We start from the raw sequence: 20,450 nt of genomic DNA, 5'->3' as shown, positions 1-20,450 counted from the left end.
TCCTGTATTCTTGCCCGGAAAATCCCATGGACAGAGGAGCCTGGGGGGCTACAGTCCACAGGGTGGCAAAGAGTCGGGCACGACTGAGCGGCTAACACACTCACACGCATTCCTTAGCTTGAGATGTCAGGCTTTCTTTAATTAACAGCAATCTTTCGAGGTTCCCACTACTTGGTCTTTGTTGCAAAAAACTCATATACATCCTGGCTCCGCCCCTCACTTCTTCAGTCCCTCAGAGCTACCTGAGATGCTGTGTCCTAGGCTTAAGTCCTCAGTTTTGTCCACTAAATAAAACATAACTCTTAACTTTCAGATTGTGCATTTTTTTTCAGTCAGCAGTACAAACTACGGACAGGGCTGGTTTTCCTCTTGTGGTTGTACCTGAACTTTGCCCTGGAAGAGCATCAACATTAAGCCTGTCATCCTGACCTTCATGGGCAGAGCCTCATGATGAATGGGTGTCACCTGTGTGGCTGCTTACCCGCCAAAGAGACCCCGAGTTTGCAGAATGGTCTAGAATAGGGCTTCTCTGCTCTTTGTCTGCTCTTCCTGATCCCCGTACCCACTGCAAGGGCCTCTGGCAGCCCTGGGGCAGGGGTTCCTCACCCTGACTGGTGTGTGAGCTCGTGGGTGGAGGCTCTGTCCATCTGTCCATGGCTGTGTGTCCAGTGTCCAGGAAGGAGCCTGGGACTTTGCAGGATGCACAGATATCTGCTGGAACGAGTGATCCCGTCCACGGGGCTGTGGGCCTCAGGGATGACTGTCCCTCCCCACGACTCTCCTGTCCTACGCATCTGCACACAGCTGTGACAGGTGAGACCTCCCCCAGCACAGGAAGACCATCCACTTGGCAAGAAAGTTTGCAAGACAGACTCGGCTTCATTCTTCCCACCGTCTGCATACAGAGGCGTCAGTCATTCAGTCGTGTCCAACTCTTTCTAACGCCAGGCTCCTCTGTCTACGGAATTCTCCAGGCAAGAATACTGGAGTGGGCAGCCATTCCCTTCTCCAGGGGATCTTCCCAACCCAGGGACTGAACCCAGGTCTCCTGCATGGGCAGGCCGATTCCTTACTGTCTGAGTCACCAGGGAAGTCCACAGGGGGAGCTTTATCAATTGTTATTCCTGGAAGTTAAATCCAGGTGCCCCAAAGAACCCATTTTTTCCCTCCATCTCAGGAGGGAGTAAAAGTGGGTGCCTGGTTCTTTTCTCAGAATGTCCCAAAGCAGATAATTAAAAAGTCAGAGGAGATTTCTTGCGTATCTGACAATGACGGCAGGGGAATGATAAAAGAAACTTCCACATATTGAACTCTAGAGGAGGCATCTGGCTTTATACATGAGTGAACTTGACTCCGATGCTAACGAAAATGGTATCAAGTTTATGGCCTGTCAACCCTACACAGGTCCTCTGCTTTGACTGTTAGAGAAAAGGACGTATTGACCAGAAGTAAAGAACGTCCATGTTGAAAACAGAGATTAAATGCCTGCCTTCTGGGGACACCAATGCTGGTCCTCCGTCAATGATAAGACCCCCTCTTCCAGGTGTCAAGGCCATGCTGACTTGCTGTGTGCGTGCTGGTCTCTCTCTCTTTTTAAACCTTGAGGAAATGACTTGTTTAATGTTCTTTGTTCTGACAAGAAATGAAACTGTGCTGCTCTCCAGAGCATCCAGAGCAGCTTCTCAGGGTCGTCTGGGGAGCGGGCTTGTGGGCTAGACCTAGTGTGTGTGTGTTAAGTTGCTTCAGTCGTGTCTGAGTCTTTGCGACCCCATGGACTATAGCCCTCCAGGCTTCTCTGTCCATGGACTTCTCCAGGCAAGAATACTGGAGTGGGCTGCTATGCCCTCCCCCAGGGGATCTTCCCGACCCAGGGACTGAGTCCACAACCCCTGCATTGACAGGAGGATTGTTTTCCACCAGGGCTACCTGCGAGCGCTGGTCCTTGGTCTGGCTCAAGTAAAACTTTGTTCTTATTTCTGATTGTTTACTGATTATTTTCATGGACAGGAGAGGGAGGCAGGGTCCAACCATTTGATGAATCATCGTGTTGTTATACAAAGATTAGCATGGTTTTCTGTGATTCTCTGTGTCCGTGTTTTATTTTACATAAAAAGGAGAGCACTGAGCTGTAACCACACCTGTGGCCGGCAGCCTACACACCACTGTGTGTCCTCGGACTTACCGAAGCTGTCTCTATGACAGAGGGTCATGGCTTTGCTCACTGCCGTGAGGAGGAAATTCCACCTCAGCTGGAAGCTGGCGGCCAATTGGATGAACTCCTCTTTGCTTCTGCTTGGCTGTTACATTTGAGAGAGAGAGAGAAAAAATGCTGGGGTTTATGATAAAAATTGAGGCGAGCATGTTGTCAAAGTCGCCCACGGCGGGTACAGACACTGATGTGGCCTAAGGGGGAGAGGAGGCGGGAAGGGCAGGGGGAGAGAAGGCCCAGGCCTGGTCTCTCGCCATCGCTCGTCGGGGTTGATTCCTGGCAAGACCTTTTGAAGTGGTGGGGAGAAGACAAGAGGTGGGAGAGGGGCCTACTTCTTTTTTTAATCCCCACAATTTTTTAAAAAGAGGTCACTTGTGAGGACCCCTTCAGGGTGACCCCTGCAAGGCAGTCCCGCTGAGGCCCCCTTGGCAGTTGCCACTGGGGACATCGGGGGCTAATTTATACTTGGCAAATCGGATGCTGTGATAAAGGGGCCCAGAATCCCACAGAGACGGGAGGAAGGGGGCTGATTTTGGAAAGCACCAAGCTGGCTGCTGCACTGGGTGAGTTATTGAGGCCTGGAAGGCCCACCTGTGTGGTCATCCGATGGCCTGAGTGGCATTTAACTGGGTACTGGGGGATGCTGTATGTGCAGACCAAGGAACTCCCCCACCAGACACACAGCAGCCTTGGGTTGCACTTCTGGTGAATTACAAACTGACAGAGTTGCAGAAGCTCCCCAGCACAGGCTAGGGGGAAGCCCCTGAACCTCCCCTGCGCAGGGACCCCCCCCAGTCTCAACCACAGTCTCCAAGGAAGAGTTGCGGTGACTGGCGAGGAGTAAGGAGGTGCCTTTCCATCTCTGCTTGTCTTCAGCCCCCACTGAGAACTCTCAAAGGACCACTCAGGGCTCTGGGTGGGTGTGGACCTGTAACCAAGCAAGACCCTATGCGGGCGGCCTCCCTGGGACACACCCCCCCACCCCCATATCGTCTGCTGAGGCTCCTTGCTGAAGTACCCAGATGAGAGCATCTTCTGTATTTTTCCTGAGCCTTTCCAATGCTAAACGTCACCAACAAGCGGAAGAAACTAACTACTTACTGATCAGAGCACACAGCCCGCAGGCCTTCCAGTGTCTAAGGATCAGTCTCGTTAACTGCCCTGTTATCTCAGCAGCAACCAGAGAATTGTGCACAAGCTAATCACACACCCTGAGCCCCGCCCCCTCACTTGGCCCTTGAAAATGCTTTGCTGAAAGCCTCTGGGGAGTTTTGAGCATAAGCCACTCGTTCTCCTTGCATGTCCCTGCAATAAACCTTTCTCTGCTCCAACCTCTGACCTTCCAGTCTGTTCAGCTTCACAATGCATCCTGAACATGAACCTGGGTTTGGAAACAGACTCCCCTTAGCAGGGGCATCCTCTCCTCATGCCTCTGGACCTCCTGGATAGGGGGGCTCTTGGGAGGACCCCTGAGGGGGTTCAGCACACACAAAGATGTCCCTAAACCACCAGAGAAGGCGCAGTGGGCGATTTCAGCCCAACCCCCGAGCTTTCCTCCTCTTGCCATAGCATGACACCTTGGGTTCCCACATTTAGAAATTACTCTTGGGCCCAAACTGCACGAGAACTGGGGGAACCAAATGAAAGACAACACAGCTGAGCGTCTCCCCGTGTTCCAGATGCTAACAACTTGAGATGATTAGTCATCTTGGACATGCCTGAGGCTTCACATTTTAACAGTCTGAGTATTTTATTGACAGTAGTCTTTTTTTTTAATCAGTCAAGCTGTTTTAGAAAAACAACCCCATCAAATGCAGGCAGACAGAAAACCACCGCCTTCCTGAGATGTCTCATTCATGAGGGCTGTGGGGGTGAGGGTGGACACACCATGTCACATGGGCTTGGCCTGGGCTGCTGTGGGGCAGGACTGGTACCCGTGGTTTCAGTGGGCTCGGCTGGGGCACGGCTGAGGCTGCGTGAGTGCCTGAAACAAGGACCAGAGGACAGAGAGCTTCACCCTATTGAACAAATCGGAGTCTCCATAGCTATGCAACTGCGCATGTGACCTCTGGTACAAGTGAGCTCTGCCAAGGACCAAGGAGGAGAAATCAAAACCACGCGGCAGGGCTTCCCTGATGGATCACTGGTAAAGAACCCACCTGCCAACCTAGACACTGGTTTGATCCCTGATCCGGGAAGACCCACATGCTGTGGAGCAGCTACGCCCACGTGCCACGACTACTGAGCCCACGTGCTGCGAGTGCCGAAGCCTGTGCACCCCAGAGCCAGCGCTCTGCCACAGGAGGGGCCACCGCAACTGGCGAGTCACCCCTGCTCACTGCAACTAGAGAGAGGCCCACGGAGCAAGACCCAGCCAAGAATTAACAGATGAGTAAAATGATTAAAAAGCCCACACAGAATCTGAAAAGATTATTTCTAAGAAGCAAAGAATGAGAATAGACACCTGCCAAGGCTTAGAACCCAGCTATCAAGCTCCTCCCTGGGCTTTCTGCAGGAGGGAGGGATTGGGAAGACCTGTTGTTGGAGACTTCTGGAGAAAACTCGAGTCACCTTCTGGTTCCAGGCCCTCCAGGGCTCTCTGCTGCAGCGATGTCTCCCCTCTTCCCTAGACTGGTCCCCTGCTTTCCCTATGCCCACTCCACTCCTGCCGACCTCTCTCAGGAATGCTGTCTCCCTTTCTCAGCTTAATTTACTCTTACCTGCCCTTCGCTTCCTAGTCAAGCCCATTCCCAGATGCCTTAGCTTTCAGAGGGGGGTGTCTTCATGGGCAGAAGGCATTTGGGGCCTGGTGCTGGGGTTCCCCAAATAGCATTGTCAGCTCCGACAGGGTGACTGGAAGCAGCCTTTGGCAGGAGGTACTGTCTGGAGGAGGCCTCTTCCATTCTGTCATTAACCTCGAACCAGGCACCACCCCCCCTCCCCACCTCCCTGGCTCTGCCCTGCTCATTTCCTGCCCAAGCACACCTTTCAGACCTTTTGATCATGCAGTGCTTTGCCTGACCTACTGCTTCTTTCCGCAGATTAAAGAAGTAGAAATGAAGAGTAAGAATCAACAGATGACCAGATCTCTTTCCCAGCTTCCCCTTCAGTAATCTTCTGAACAAACTGTGTGAACAAGAAAGCATCTACAGAGAAGGAAATGGTAAGCAACTCCAGTATTCTTGCCTGGAGAATCCCACGGACAGAGGAGGCTGGCGGCCTACAGTCTACGGGGTTGCAAAGAGTCGGACAGGACCGAAGTACACATTCACATGACAAAAAATAAAAGGAGAGAGAGAGAGAGAGAGACCGCCAGGAGCGGACGAGCCTGCACACAAGCCTGCATGCCGTGGAGGACGGGGAGGACCCTTCCCTCCTCTTCTCAGCGATTAACTGAGATCACTTCCCCATTTTCCTTTAAAGACGTTCAGGGCCAAGCAGAATCTCTAGAGGTGGTTTTGGGGACACCGAGTTTCATCATCTCAATCCAGACTGCAAGCATTCTGATCAAAACCAATTTTCTTCTCTACCAACATTTGCTTCACTCCAGTATTGATTTTTGAGCAGTGAGCGGCTGAACCTGATTCAGTACTGTGACTTTCTGATCCCGGTGATGACGACAATCAAGCCAAAGGGTGTACTGAACCCAAGGGACATGTCTGTCAGAAGGACCAAACCCACCCACATCCAAAACCTATTCATGCTGGCTTTCATGAACCCAAGCCTGACACTTTACTGGGACGTATGTAAAACCCCCATATAAGCACCGTTCTCCTGAGAAAGGGAGTATTTCCTGCCATATCAGTAAACAAGGATGTCACGGTCATCAGTGATTCCAGCCCTCCAAATGTGTATTCCTGAGCCCTAAGGGCACCAAGGAAGGAAAAGAATAGCTGCAATCTGGCATCCACAAGGCTGCAGCCATTCCCTACGGTGAGTCCTGAGGAACTCTGGGTGTGAAAAACACAGGATTCTGGCCCCAGATAGCTGAGATGCATATGAGCGGAATGATTTCAGAAAGCCCAGACTCTTGCATCTTCCATACACAGAAAAGCACTAAATTGCTTAACTTGGGATATCTGGTTTTCTTTAATTCACAAAATGCTTTTGATGTTCAGATTACCTGCCCTTTGTTGCAAATGTCTATATAACCTGACTCTTCCCTCTGCCTCCTTGCAGCAGCTCTCTCAGGGTCATTTGAGATGCTGTCTCCCAGGCTTGAAGTCCTGAAAATTTCTGCTGAATTAAACATAACTCTCAACTTTTAGGTTGTGACTTTATTTTTAAGTCAATATCTGTCAATGGACAAACCTATCTCCCTCCTAAACACTCCTGCTTGGTGTTCACATACTCACAAGGGCAAACACACTCACACTTACCTGCCTACACCCACCCACACACATGCTCACCCATGCACACACGTGCCACTTGCAAGCAAATACACACACACTTGTATGATGTACAAGCCTCTGAGATATTACTTCCCTGTCCTGAAGTGCCATCCCCACCATGACACACTTTTGTCCAGAGCCCCAGAGAAAACCCTTTCCCTTTGCACCAGGTCCTGAGCACTCAGTTCTATAATATAGCTAGAATGACCAACACTTACTTCTTCTCTTTTTTAAAAAAATATGTTTTTGTACCTGGAAGACAAATTCTTGGAGATTTGAAGACAGACAATTCATGAATACACTGAGATCTGTTGACGTCCCCAGCAAAGAAATTAAACTGCTCAAACCTATCAACAGACAAAACAAACCAAAAGATGGTGAGCCATGCGGCAGAATTTCCCAGTAGGTATTTGTATACCAGGTAACCTAGGGGACCACATCCTCACAGCAGTTCAAAGGCATTCCCTGGGGCCTCACACTCATTGTGAACACAAAGGATGCCTTCTTGGGTGGGATGTGTCACCCCAGGTCGACTGGTTCAGAGCTCTGTGCTCCTGCCTTCCAGCGACCCCCTCTGCTCCTTGTTAAAATGGGAAGAAAGATTTTGAAATCGTAACTACACCTTGTAATTATGCAGAACTTGGCTCCAAGTGAGCTCACTGCATGATACAGACATGACCTCACCCATCCCCACTGTTTTTATAAAGGGGATGAAGGACATCAAAGCCGCTGAGGGATGTTAGGTGCCTTGCCGGGGGCTGTGGACTCTGTCAGCACAGACCTGAGGGGTGGAGGCTGGGAAGTGATGAGGGACCTGGGGCCCCCACCTGTGCAGGCAGCAGTGGGGGAGAGAGGGCAGAAGGACAGCCTTTGGTCCCCCCAGCTGAGTGCCACCACACGCCAGGAAGATTTGGAAACCCAATGGACTGCCTCGGCCCTGGCAGAGGCCCCACAAGGCTCCATCCGGAAGTATTTCCAGGCACACCTCAAGCATTCACCTCTCAGGTGTCATGCTGTCTCCCTGCCGATCTGTGCCCCCTTGGAGAGACACACAGGAGGCCATCAGGAGCCAGGGAGCCCCTGGAAGGCTGGCACGCACTTGGCGGGGGAGGCCTGATGCCTCCTGGGTCTCTCTGAGCTTGGGCTGAGGGTGAGAGCAAGGTTTGGGAAGTCACCTGGGATTTCTAGCAGAGTCAGTGGCCTGGGAGGGGGGTTTCCGTAGCCCTGAGGTCTACTGGGTTCAGTGCATGCTTTTCAGATGCTGGTTTGGTTGGAGGGGAGTCTCCTGGGGGAGGATCTGGGATTTGGGACAGCCGGTTAGCAGGGAGCAGGGAGATCTTCAAGGGACAGACGAGAGGTGGGGGAGGGGCTACTTATGAAGAACTGCTGGTGTTTAGCTGCTAGGTACGTCCGACTCTTTGCAACCCCATGAACTGTAAGCCCGCCAGGCTCCTCTGTCCATGGGATTTCCCAGCCAAGAATACTGGAGTGGGTTGCCATTTCCTTCTCCAGAAGATATTCCTGACCCAGGAATTGAACCCGTGTCTCCTACATTGGCAGACGGATTCTTTACCACTGAGCCACCATGGAAGCCCCTAGTTAGTTCAGCAGATTCATATACTGGGGATGGCCACGCCAGCCCCGATCATATACCAAACACTGCACAGAGCAGCGGCTGAAGGAGGATTACATTTCATCTCTGTGTTCTCTCCCAGGACATCGGCGCTGCTCAGGTCCCTGGACAGGACTTTCTGGGAAATATCCAAAACGCCCTGATGGAAGATGGTGCATAGATCCGACTTCAGGATGCTGACCCTTCTGGTGTTTCTCAGCACCATCCTCATGGTCTGAAGACAAAGGCACACACAACACTTACTGAAATCTCATCATCATACTGGGGCTTGATGCCCCCCTCTCCAAATTACCATGATTTTGTAGTTATCAAAGAGAAAGAAAACTGGATTGGGGGTATTGCCCACTAAAATGGAATCCCAGCTGACAATGAAAATGTCTGAATTTCCCACATTCGACAACTGTCTTTCTGAAATGCAGCATTTGGAACGCTTCTGCTTGGGGGCAGGTGGGTCTCAGGGCCTGTGGCGCCTCCTCTCCCAGCCACTTATCCTCCGTGCCCCCAGCAAGGAGCCTGAATGCTCCAGAGAGAGAACCAGTGGGTGACTCGGGGTCTACAAGGCAAGTGTGTTTCTCAAAAGCAAAAGGTGGGCAGACTCTACAGGGTAGCCGAGGGGACACAGAAGCCGTGCCTTTTCTTCCCCTGGGAGCCCTGGGCAGTGAATTTGGCCTCCAGTGCCCAAGGGGATGCTTCCCTGGTGGCTCAGCAGTAAAGGATCAGCCTGCCGATGCAGGAGACGCAGGAGATAGGGGTTCAGTCCTTGTGTCAGGAAGATCCCCTGGAGAAGCGAATGGAAACCCACTTGCCTGGAGGACCCCATGGACAGAGGATCCTGGCGGGCTACAGTTCATGCAGTCACAAAGAGTTGGACACAAATGGGCACACGCATGCACACGCAAGGGGACGATCCAATCCCTTCCACACTCAGGGTCTGTAGGACGGGAGGTGGGTCACCCGTATCCCTGCCCCAGGAGCAGGCGCTCCAGTCACTTCAGTTCTATGGAGAGGAAACGGGCCCTCGGGCACTAAGAAAACCCCCCCGGGGAACACTGAATCGCTGGCTCTAAGCAGGGCTGGCTCTGGAGCCTGAGGTGGCTGCTGCAGACGGGTTGGAATGGAGGCTGTGCTGCAGAGCCGTGACCATCAGCCCTTGAGCACAGAACGGGGAACCAGCTGGAGGAGCTGGGTCTGGGGAAGAAGTTCTGTGCCAGGAGGATGGAGACTGTCAAAGGCGGGCCTGGCTGGACGCCTCCCTGCCCGGGGCTGCTTTAGGGCAGAGGACTGGTCCCAGGCTCTGTCCCCATCTGCTGCCATGGGATTTCAGAACAGATTCCAGAATCTTTTCTCTGGCTCCTCTCCCCCTGCCTCTAACATTGAAGCTGCGTGGTCACGCAAGACAGAGAAGGTCAGAGCCCAGAACCTGGTGGCCCCAACACACACCTGGGTGGGTGGGGGGCCAGGACAGGGCCCGGGGGACACTCAGGAAACCTACCTTCGCCATGTTGGAAAGGTATGTCTTTCTTCTTAGCCTTTTGACAAACACAGTAACCTCTGTCAAGAGCAATACACACGGCCATTATTGATCCTATAACTTCAAGTTCACATGACTGACTAGGGGCAGGGAAAGGGAGCAGGCAGGGAGAGGAGGCGCACACAGGTGGTGCCCACAGCTGGCACATCTGTCTGCCCAGAATGGCACAGCTGCCTGCCTGCCCCGCACAGCCAGGCCCCCAGTACCCTTGCCTCCCTTGCCCTTTCCCACATGGCTCTAGATCCTCTGGGGGCAAGGTGACTAACCCTCTCTGCTCTCCCACCCCCAATTCTAGAAAAATGGTGTCAGCAGCACCTGCCTCGTGGGCTCTGTGCAGGTGACCATGTTGCCCAGGAACTCTGAGTTCCTCTTTGCATGCTCTCCTTGGGGAATGACCAGAAATGCAAAAATGAGAGAGGGGGACGCCCTCCTGGATGGACTTATTCACTCATTATATTCATGCGTTCATTCCCGGGGATACTCCCTCCAGCGCCTTCACAGCTGGAGGAAGGAGAGGGACCTCCACTGTCCAGGAGGCTCTGGCTAAGGACGGGTCACCAAGGCACAGTCTCCCACCAGCAGGGCAAGAGCTCATGGCAACATAAGCCATGGGGAGAAAGGAGCGAAGGCTTCTTGGGGTAGAAAGTGTCGGGAGCAGCTCCACCTGGAAGTGGATCTTCAGTCTGGTCTTAACATGTAAGCAGGAGTTGGCCAGGCAAGGGGTTGGGGTAGGCCGATGGGGTACAAACAGCAGCAGGAACGAGGGCTTCTTGGGCACGAGTCAGGAGTCTCTGGGGAGCACCAGTGGGTGCTGGAGGTCCCTGGGGGCAGGTGAGCGGGGATGGGTCAGAGGTCAAGCAGTGAAGGAGCGTGGCCCACCCACATAACGGGGACATGGTGATCACACAATCTGGGCCTGTGAGTTTCCAAGTGGGTCAAACAGGGATCAACACAGCCAGAGGTGCTGGGGGTGATGGGAGGGGAGGGCCGTGTTACCAAGGAGAGTGAGGCTGGAGGCAGGACCATCTGAGTGGAAGCTACTGAAGAGCCTGGGGCGGAGGGATGAGAGCTGGAGGGCAGGATGAGGGCAGGTGGGGAAGCGGCCACCGGAAAACGGGACCCCTATCCTGGGCCCCCTTTCCCAGCATGCACCAGACCTCACTGTTCTCTCTGGGGGACCCTTCCTGCCTCATTCCTGACTGGTGATCGCTCGCCCTGGGCCTGTGAGTTTCCAAATGGGTCAAACAGGGATCAATGCAGCCAGGGGTGCTGGGGGTACCAGGGGGTGAAGATAAGGCATGGCTCGTTCTGTGGGCCCTCGGGGGAGATGGCACACACAGGGTGCCAGGGAGGCAGACTTGCAGCACGGAGGGGAATAGGTGGGGAGGGCTGGGCGCTGGGAGAGGCCTGAGCTGCCCAGAAGGGTGGGGCTGGGCGGGGAGAGCTAGAGGCGATGATGGAGAACCTCACAAAGGCAGGAGGGGGAAACAAGGGTATTTCCAGGACCATAAAAGACACTGTCCATCCAGAGGGCGTGTGCTGGAGTTTATGAGGGCCATGGCGTCGAAGGGACACCAACAGTCAGCTTCAGAAAGGCCTGGAGCGGCCGCTGCAGGCTTGAGCAGACCAACAGCCTCCTGCGTTCACACTCCACGTGGGCGTGAACGTCTGGAGGCCTGGAGCGTGGGCAAGTTGGGCCTTGGGAGGAATTTCTAAGGAGGGAGCAAAACTCTTGGAGCCTTGTGGGGCCTGAGCAGAGCACAGAGAGGCCAGGAAGCTCGTTGGCCCTGCTTGGGTGGGCAGTGAGCCAAGGGTGGCAGAGCTGGTTGGCCTCCCCCTTGCCCTTTTCTACCTCCCCACCCCTTGGCCCTGCTTGGGGAATCAGCAAGAGGGTTTGGATGGATCAACACATGCCTCCCTGATGGGCATTAAAGGAAAAGCTGAGAAAGCCGAAGCGGCCAGGACTTGTGGACTGCACTTTAGTGCACGAGGGCAAAGTGACACCAGAGGGGAGAGGGGGACTTCCCTGGCAGCCCAGTGGTCAAGACTTCATGCTTCCATGGCAGGGGGTGCGGGTTTGATTCCTGGCTGGGGAACTAAGATCCTATATGCCTCAGGCTGCAGTAGAGGGGAGACGACCTACCCCACGTGGAATTCAAAGAATCCACGTACTCCATGGAAACCCACCTTTGAGTTTGGAGATCTGTAAGAGGGCTGGAAAGCCCTCCAGAGCAGAGAGGAGCCACAGCTTGAATTTCTTACTAAACAACCGGACAGATTTCAAATACTGAATAGAAACATCTTCCAAAAAGTCATGGAGGAGAACGTCCTCAATTCCCTGCAACAGAAGTGATAAGACACATGGCCGCCAGCCAGTGCGGGCAGCCTCCGGTTACAAGAGGCCAGGGGTCACGTGAGCCACAGCCCGAGAGAGGGGCCCCCACCCAGCTAAGGACGCAGCCACCACGTAGCCTTGGCTGCTGCCCACTGGGCAGGAGAGCAGGCTGGAGAGGCTGGAATCAGAACTCTGAAAGATTTCAAAATATTGAGGACAGATTCACAAATGTATACAACATGAATGCTGGCTGAGACTGGTTTTGGTTTTGAGGTCAAACCAAAATATTTAAGGGCTGAACCCCAACCTCAAGTTTTCAACCTTTGTGTTAAAATTTTAGAAGCCCTAGATTTTTTTTTCCCTAAAAACAAATATAAAATAAAAGGTAAAAGTTCATGACAAGCTTAAGGAAAGTACATTTCACTCCAGAAATTATATGTAATTGACCCCCAAACTACAATTAATCATTCTAGACAAAGAGTTCAAAAAACAAACCTACAAACCCCAGAAGTTGTGTACAATCCAAAGCAATGACTCCAATTACCTATTTTTAAAAGTCCTCTTCTGTTAAAATATCAGAGTAAGGACTCTGACTCAATTCAGGGTTCACTGAATTGAGTCACTGGACCCCCCAGTCATGCTGTGTCCATCCCTCTTTCTAATTTGTCTGTCTTCCTCGCTGAAGTCATCGGATCTCTCAATCCAGCCTTCCTCCCTTGTCACCTTGACTGTGGCAAAGCCTCTTCTCCACCCTCGGCTCCAATAATACGGCATCCAATGTCACTGCCAACCCACAGTCTCCTCAGGAAGTCCGTGTCCCACAGGGCGAGTGAGGCAGTAAGTCCGGTCACAGCGGCCTTCCCGCCCTGTGGCGCCTGTGGCCACCCTCTGCCTCTGCCTGCCCCACGTGCTCCTCCAAGTGTGTTCTCCTCCGTGTCCAGTCTGTGGAATTTCTCCTTTCCTGCGAGACTTGCCGGCAACACGGCCTTCTCTGGAAAGCCCCCTCCAGGCATCTCTGTTCTTCCTTTGAGCACCCAGAACAGTCCAATCACACTGTGTTCTAGAACTTTCCATACTGTATCACACTCACTGGCTTTTTCTCTACACGAGGTCACTCGGATTCTCAGTGAATTCAGAAAGGAAAACTGAGTCTGAGGGAAAGCACTAAGGCTCCTGGTCCATTGGCCCCACCACTGATTGCTCAGAAGATCTGAGATCCAGGGACACCCCAGAGGGCAAGGGTGGTGGCCCTAACCCCAGTGTGAGCACGCTGAGTCGCTACAGTCATGTCTGACTTTTCTGCAACTCCATGGACTGCAGCCCGCCAGGCTTCTCTGTCCATGGAATTTTTCAGGCAAGAGTATTGGAGTGGGCTGCTATTTCCTTCTCCAGGAGATCTTCCTGAACCCAGGGATCAACCCCACCTCTCCTGCGTCTCCTGCACTGGCAGGCAGGTTTGTTACCACCAGCAGCGCCACCTGGGAAGCCCCCAGCACTGGGTGCCAACTTCTGGACAGGACACAAGCCAGCACCTGGAAGGAACAGCCTACCTTGTACAGCTGCACGTCGTAGCTCTTAAGGAGCTGGCACACGTCAGGCAGCGACAGGAGCATCACTGTGTCTTGCTGCAGAGACTTCCAGAAGGACATCAGCAAGTCCTCCACCTGACGTGAGGGACAGAACATAGCTCTGAGCCCTGCTTTTGTGCCTGGTGAGACCAGTCCTCCACAGGCAGTTCATCAACCCCGAACGGTAACTGGATGAATTTCATTCCAATCCATGGAAAGCTTTGCCGGTCAGCTTTTCCAAGCTGTATTTAATGTATCGTATTTTACTTTTAAAAATGTTTATCTAAGTAAGTAAATCTCATTATTAATTAATAAATAGAGTGAGTGAAGTTGCTCAGTCATGTCCGACTCTTTGAGACCCTGTGGACTGTAACCTACCAGGCTCCTCCGTCCATGGGATTTTCCAGGCTTTATAAATGATATTTATTAATAAATAATAATTTTATCTATAATATAATTAAGACCTGCTCCAGGTCTCAGTTGTGGCACACAGGATCTTTTAGTTGCAGCATGCGAATGCTTAGGGCTTCTTGGTGGCTCAGATGTTAGAGAGTCCGCCTGCAATGCAGGAGACCCAAGTTCGATCCCTGGGTTGGGAAGGTCCTCTGGAGAAGGGAATGACAACCCACTCCAGCATTCTTGCCTGGAGAATCCCACAGACAGAGGAGCCTGGCGGGCTACAGTCCATGGGGTTGCAGAGCCAGACACGACTGAGCGACTAACACTTCCACTTTCATGCAAACTCTTAGTGTGCCTTGTGGGATCTAGTTTCCTGACCGGGGATGGAACCCAGGCCTCCGGCCTTGGGAGCACACAGTCTTTGCCACTGGAGCATTAAGGAAGGTCTCCCAAGCTGTATTTTAGAGTGATTTTACATCCATCAGAGGGCACCTGCTGGGTGGGTGGAAGACTGGTCCTGAGGCAGTTTTCTAGAAAGAAGGCTGATTATGATAACAAGGGGGCTCTACTGATTACTGTAGGAGGAAGATAGGGCCCTGGGGGCACAAAGCAGAGCTCAGAATACATTTTCAGTGACGGACTGACCCCTTCAATTACTTTCAGCTCAGGAAGACGTGTAACCATATATAACCCAAGATATATTGCCTCCTCCTTGACATCACGTTGGAATTCACCTACGACAGTTCAGTTCTGTTCAGTCACTCAGTCGTGTCCAACTCTTTGCAGACTGCAGCACGCCCGGCTTCCCTGTCCATCACCAACTCCCGGAGCTTACTCAAACTCATCTCCATCAAGTCGGTGATGCCATCCAACCATCTCATCCTCTGTCATCCCCTTCTTTTGCCTTCAATCTTTTCCAGCATCAGGGTCTTTTCAAATGAGTTAGCTCTTCGCATCAGGTGGCCAAAGTATTGGAGTTTCAGCTTCAGCATCAGTCCTTCCAATGAATACTCAGGACTGATTTCCGTCAGGACGGACTGGTTGGATCTCCTTGTTGTCCAAGGGACTCTTAAGAGTCTTTTCCAACATCATAGTTCAAAAGCATCAGTTTTTTGGCGCTCAGCTTTCTTTATAGTCCAGCTCTCACATCCATACAAGACTACTGGAAAAACCATAGCTTTGACTAAGGACAGTGCCAGCTGAAGGGTGCCAGTGTGATTCTACAAAGGGTACTTCTTTTTATTATTGGCAAAATATTTATTCATTTTAAAGTGAAATGGCATTTTATCATGATCTGGGTTAATGCTATAAATCTTGATAAAAGAGCCTATACTTCCATAAATAGTGTATTTGCCACTTTATTCTGAGTGTACCTCCTGAAAGCCAGCTGCATCTTTTTAACTTTTTATTTTGTATTGGCGTCTAGCCAGTTAATAGTGCTGTGATAGTTTCAGGTGGACAGCAAAGGGACTCAGCCACATATACACGTGTCCATTCTTCCCCGAGCCTAAGGAGCCTTCTTTAAAGACTTCTGTTGAGGAACAAAATGGCAGGGCCCTGCCTTTACTTCCTCCCGTGCGGATCTGGTGGTCCATCTGAGTTGCCAGCTCATGAAGACTCTGGCCTTCTGAGATTTCTGCAGCTCAGATATCCTGAGGCAACACAGTACTGACTCCAGGTACTCCAAGAACCCCAGACTCTTACGCTGTCTCTTCTGTGTAGGCTGTGAGTGCTGACCCCGGAGTACCTGATTTGAAAACCTCTTCAAATTTCTGTTCAAAAGAAGACATCTCCAAAGAGACTCAGGTATTTAATGAGAAAGACAAGAACGGGCTGAGCAGGGTGGAGTAATCCTTTGACCCCCAGGCTGGAGGCTCCTGGGGCTCATGGGTCTGGATGAGACAGCACTGTGTCAGCCCACCCCTCGTCCTGCCTCCCACATTCCGAGTCATCCATCCCGATTCGCCTGCTACAGAAATATTTCTCTGATTTGTCCCTCTTTCTCTCTGATGTCATTGTCACTGTTCCCGACCCAGCCCTCCTTCCTTCTCACCTTGACTGTGGCAAAACCTCCTCTCCACCCTCTGCTCCCATAATATGGCATCTGATGTCACCGCCAACCCACCGTCTTCTCAGTAAGTCAGAGTTTCCCACGGGGCCGGTGAGATAATAAATCCGGTCCTAGCGACCTTCCTGTCCTGGGACGCCTGTGACCACCCTCTGCCTCTGTGTGCACCATGCGTTCCTCCCAGAATCCCTCTTCTCCCTCATGTAGCGTCTGTTGGACTTCTGCTTTTCTATGAGACTCGCCGGCAACATGGCCTCTTCCAGGGAAACTTCTCCAGGCATCTCTGCTTTTCTTCCCTTGGGAGCCGAGAACAGTCCGATCACACCGTGTTCTAGAACTTTCTGTACCGTATCACACTCATTGGCTTACACTGTTCCTTTCAGTACCAGACTATCAGCTTTTCAAGACTCCAAGGGAGTACCCTCTTTGTTCCAGATACAGTGCTGGTCACGGGGTAAGTATTCAATTGGTACTTGATGAAGCATCATAGACAAGAAGGAGTGGATTGGATATTCAACTTGGGGGGTGTTTATAACATGGTGTTAATAGGCCAGGGGTCACTCTGAAGACAGCCTGGTCCCTCCTTCAGGCCAATGTTTTCTACAAAGCATGAAATGCCTTCATGCTGAGTAAATATCATCTCCCAAAGCGGAAGTGCTTAGAACACTGAAGCCTCAGAAGACCTTTCATTTAAATGTGCACTTGCTTCTCTGGATTTTCATTTTATATGGTAAAAGATAGAATGGCTAAAAGATTTCTTCATGCCTTTCATGGACAATTCTAGAATACAACCCACTCTTGATGATTCCCATGTCAGAGCACCCTGCTTCAAACTGTCTTGTGTGTTGCTGCTGCTGCTGCTAAGTGGCTTCAGTCGTGTCTGATTCTGTGCGACCCCATAGACGGCAGCCCACCAGGCTCCCCCGTCCCTAGGACTCTCCAGGCAAGAACACTGGAGTGGGTTGCCATTTCCTTCTCCAATGCATGAAAGTGAAAAGTGAAAGTGAAGTCGCTCAGTCGTGTCCGACTCTTCACTACCCCATGGACTGTAGCCCACCAGGCTTCTCCATCCATGGGATTTTCCAGGCAAGAGTACTGGAGTGGGGTGCCATTGCCTTCTCCATGCATTAGCATGTATCAGTAACAGCTCTGAAAACCATCACTGAGAATCCCAATGTAAATAAAGTTGTTGTTCTTTAGTTGCTAAATTGTGTCCCATTCTTTGGCAACCCATGAGCTGTAGCCAACCAGGCTCCTCTGTCCATGGGATTTCCCAGTCAAAAATACAGGAGTGGGTTGCCATTTTCTTTTCCAGGGGATCTTCCTGACCCAGGAATAGAACCCATGTTTCCTGCGTCTCCTGCATGGGCAGGCAGATTCTTTACCACTGAGCCATCAGTACTTTGCTTCAGATCAGCTGGAATGAGGATCTAAAAATAGCTGAGTTTATATTTAAAGTGTAAAATTATCCATATGAGCACCTTGGAAAATTTCCAGATGATTAAACTGAATAAAAATATCACCTTCAAGAGCTCACTGACTATAAAACAGTTGCATTCTAAGCACTTTAGTGTGATGAATTCCTGCTCCACATCCCTTGAGGGGTCTCTTCAAGCAGAAAGGTTAAGAACAAATCATAAATGCTTGCGTTTTGTAGATAAAACCCTACCCTCTCGAGTTCTTGGTTCCTCACATGTTGCAAAATGTCTTGACAGCAGTTGCAGTATTCATCAGCAAGAAAGGTCACCTGGGAGAATACAGAGAGTCGTTTCAGCTTGCAGCCCACTTCTAGCATTACCTGTTTCTCACAGACCTTGCCGAGGCCCTAGTGTGTGTCAGCCGCTCAGCTGTCTCTGGCTCTTTGCAACCCCGTGGCCTGTAGGCCACCAGGCTCCTCTGTCCATGGAATTCTCCAGGCAAGAATACTGGAGTGGGTTGCCATGTTCTTCTCCAGGGGATCTTCCTGACCCAGGGATTGAACCCAGGTCTCCTGCATTGCAGGCCCTATAATAATATTATCTGGCTGTGACATTAGCCAAACTCTTTCCTGGGGCCATGTGTTTTTACTGATAGTTATGTGAAGTGGTACCCCACTCCAGTATTCTTGCCTGGAGAATCCCATGGACAGAGGAGCCTGGTGGGGTACAGTCCATGAGGTCACAAGAGTCAGACATGACTGAGCAACATTTTCATTTCATGTGGAGTAATGCATAACTTGTGACCACCATGGTGGGTCAGAAGGTTAAGCGTCTGTCTACAATGTGGGAGACCTGGGTTCGATCCCTGGGTCGAGAAGATCCCCTGGAGAAGAACATGGCAACCCACTCCAGTATTCTTGCCTGGAGAATTCCATGGACAGAGGAGCCTGGTAGGCTACAGTCCATGGGGTCGAAAAGAGTTGGACACGACTGAGTGAGTTCACTTTTTCAACTAAAATTGAAGTTGCTTCATTTTTGATGCCATAACATTTACTTCCGGGTCTGTACCACCCACTCTAAAGACCACCGATCTTTGCCACCTTTCCCTCTAAAGCCCCATCTCCCCTTCCACATGCCCCCAGACTCAGTTGCTAGAAAATGCACAGACCTGTTTCTTGCTCTGTGATGGAGACCCTTATTCTAGAATGTGACATGATCCCAGGTGGAGTCTTTTTATAGGGCATGAGGAGAAGCCCTGAATTTCCTGACCATCACCCAGCCCAGGAGGGAATGACAGTCCTCACGGGCCTGGCAGAAGGCAAATCTTAGTCCATTTCGTACAACTGTGGTCACTGGCAGACTAAGAAGCCATTTACTGCCCCAGGCAGCAAGGCACGGAGCATTAGTCTCCCTCATGTGTGCAAACTTACTGTTAAAAAAAATTTTTTTTTTTCCCCACACTGTGTAGTATGTGAAACTTCCCAACCAGGGATCAAATTCATGTCCCCTGCAGTGGAAGCACAGACTCTCAACCACTAGACCATCAGGGAAGTCCCAAGCCTACCATGTGGTAGGAGTATTTCTTTGCTAGTTCCTGCTCCCAGAATGGACATCTCCTGAATTCAGATGAAGGGGATCCAACAGGTTCTGTCTTGATCGGTGAATGACTGTCACCCTAAAACCATTTTCACACAGATTATTTCTTCAAGTCAGATGATAATTATTCACTGCTGCTATAGGTTAATCTTTCATCCACACCCCTGGGGACTTTCTTGATCCCAGCAACCATTCCCTCTTGTTTCACTGCAAATGATACTAACCTTCCTCTATAAGACTATACTCTCTAGTCATCAAGGAGCAATTAGGATTTAATATTTCACATATTTAATATTTCAAAATGGCCTTGCATTACAAATGCTCTATGTGTGTGTGCGTGCTAAATCGCTTCAGTCGTGTCCAACTCTTTGGGACCCCATGGACTGTAGCCCACCAGGCTCCTCTGTCCATGGGATTCTCCAGGCAAGAATACTGCAGTGGGTTGCCAAGCCCTCCTCCAGTGGACCTTCCCAACCCAGGGATCAAACCCATGTCTGTCTCTTGCACTGGCAGGTGGGTTCTTCACTAGTGCCACCTGGGAAGCCCACAAATGCTGTATAGTAACAAACAATAAAAAGACTACCTATGAAAAATCCGATGCCATAAACACATTCTACAATGCTTGTCTACATGGTCATCCACCCTTGAACTACAACCATCTCCTGTCTGGGTCACCGTCCCTGGATTACAGAAATGGTCAGTCATATATAAAATCTCAGGGCCGAATAAACAAGGAAAGTGAGGGGCACTGACTTTCCTTTCGAAGAACAGATTACAGAGTGCAAAACATTTTCATTAAGAATGGAAAAAGGCAACGCAGCAGAAAGTGAACTCAACATTCCTGCCTTGTGTCAGCCACACTGCTGTTCACCTCCCTGTCCTACTCCCACCCTGGAGCAAGGGGAGGCATGGCTGCTCCTGATTTGCATGAAGGACTGTACTGAAATGATTTCTTCAGGGTTTCCCTGACATCTTTGGAATAATTTCCATTCTAATAGAGTAGGTGAGAGCGTTCCTGGGAAGTTGGAAGTTGAGCCCCATAGCCTGCCCTGAGGACTGCACCTGGGTCAGGGGAGCCCCCTCCATCCTCTCCAACCTGACGGCCTGCTCTGTGGCAGCACAGCTCCAGAGTCAGTATATCCTCCTTGGCTTTCTCGTTCTGCACTCTGAGCCTTTCTAAACTACTCACTGAGCTATTCCCTTCTGAGCTACTCAATTCGCTTAGCAGATCGTCCATGTGGGTTTGCAGTAGGCCCTTGTCTACAAGCCACAGGAGGACAGAGAGGTCTTCTGAACTGCCCG

General features: G+C 51.1%; 1 protein-coding gene across 3 annotated transcripts in view; it reads right to left on the bottom strand.

Annotated features, from left to right (window-relative positions):
- The window catches only part of RFX8 (regulatory factor X8), a 52,096-nt gene that overhangs the window by 7,315 nt on the left and 24,331 nt on the right, over positions 1-20,450 (bottom strand). For 2 of the 3 annotated variants that reach the window (XM_069580577.1, XM_069580574.1), the window contains 8 exons: positions 19,117-19,227; positions 17,804-17,881; positions 13,650-13,763; positions 11,952-12,102; positions 9,726-9,784; positions 8,291-8,447; positions 6,853-6,947; positions 2,183-2,297 (listed from right to left, as the gene is read on the bottom strand). In XM_069580577.1, coding sequence (XP_069436678.1) covers positions 2,183-2,297; positions 6,853-6,947; positions 8,291-8,447; positions 9,726-9,784; positions 11,952-12,102; positions 13,650-13,763; positions 17,804-17,881; positions 19,117-19,119 — 772 coding nt within the window. In that variant the 5' untranslated portion in view covers positions 19,120-19,227. The remainder of the gene's footprint in view (positions 1-2,182; positions 2,298-6,852; positions 6,948-8,290; positions 8,448-9,725; positions 9,785-11,951; positions 12,103-13,649; positions 13,764-17,803; positions 17,882-19,116; positions 19,228-20,450) is intronic. The other variant, XM_069580575.1, reaches the window with a different exon arrangement.

Source organism: Ovis canadensis, chromosome 3, assembly GCF_042477335.2.
Source record: "Ovis canadensis isolate MfBH-ARS-UI-01 breed Bighorn chromosome 3, ARS-UI_OviCan_v2, whole genome shotgun sequence".
NCBI lineage: Eukaryota > Metazoa > Chordata > Mammalia > Artiodactyla > Bovidae > Ovis > Ovis canadensis.
This window is presented reverse-complemented; position numbering and strand designations above follow the sequence as displayed.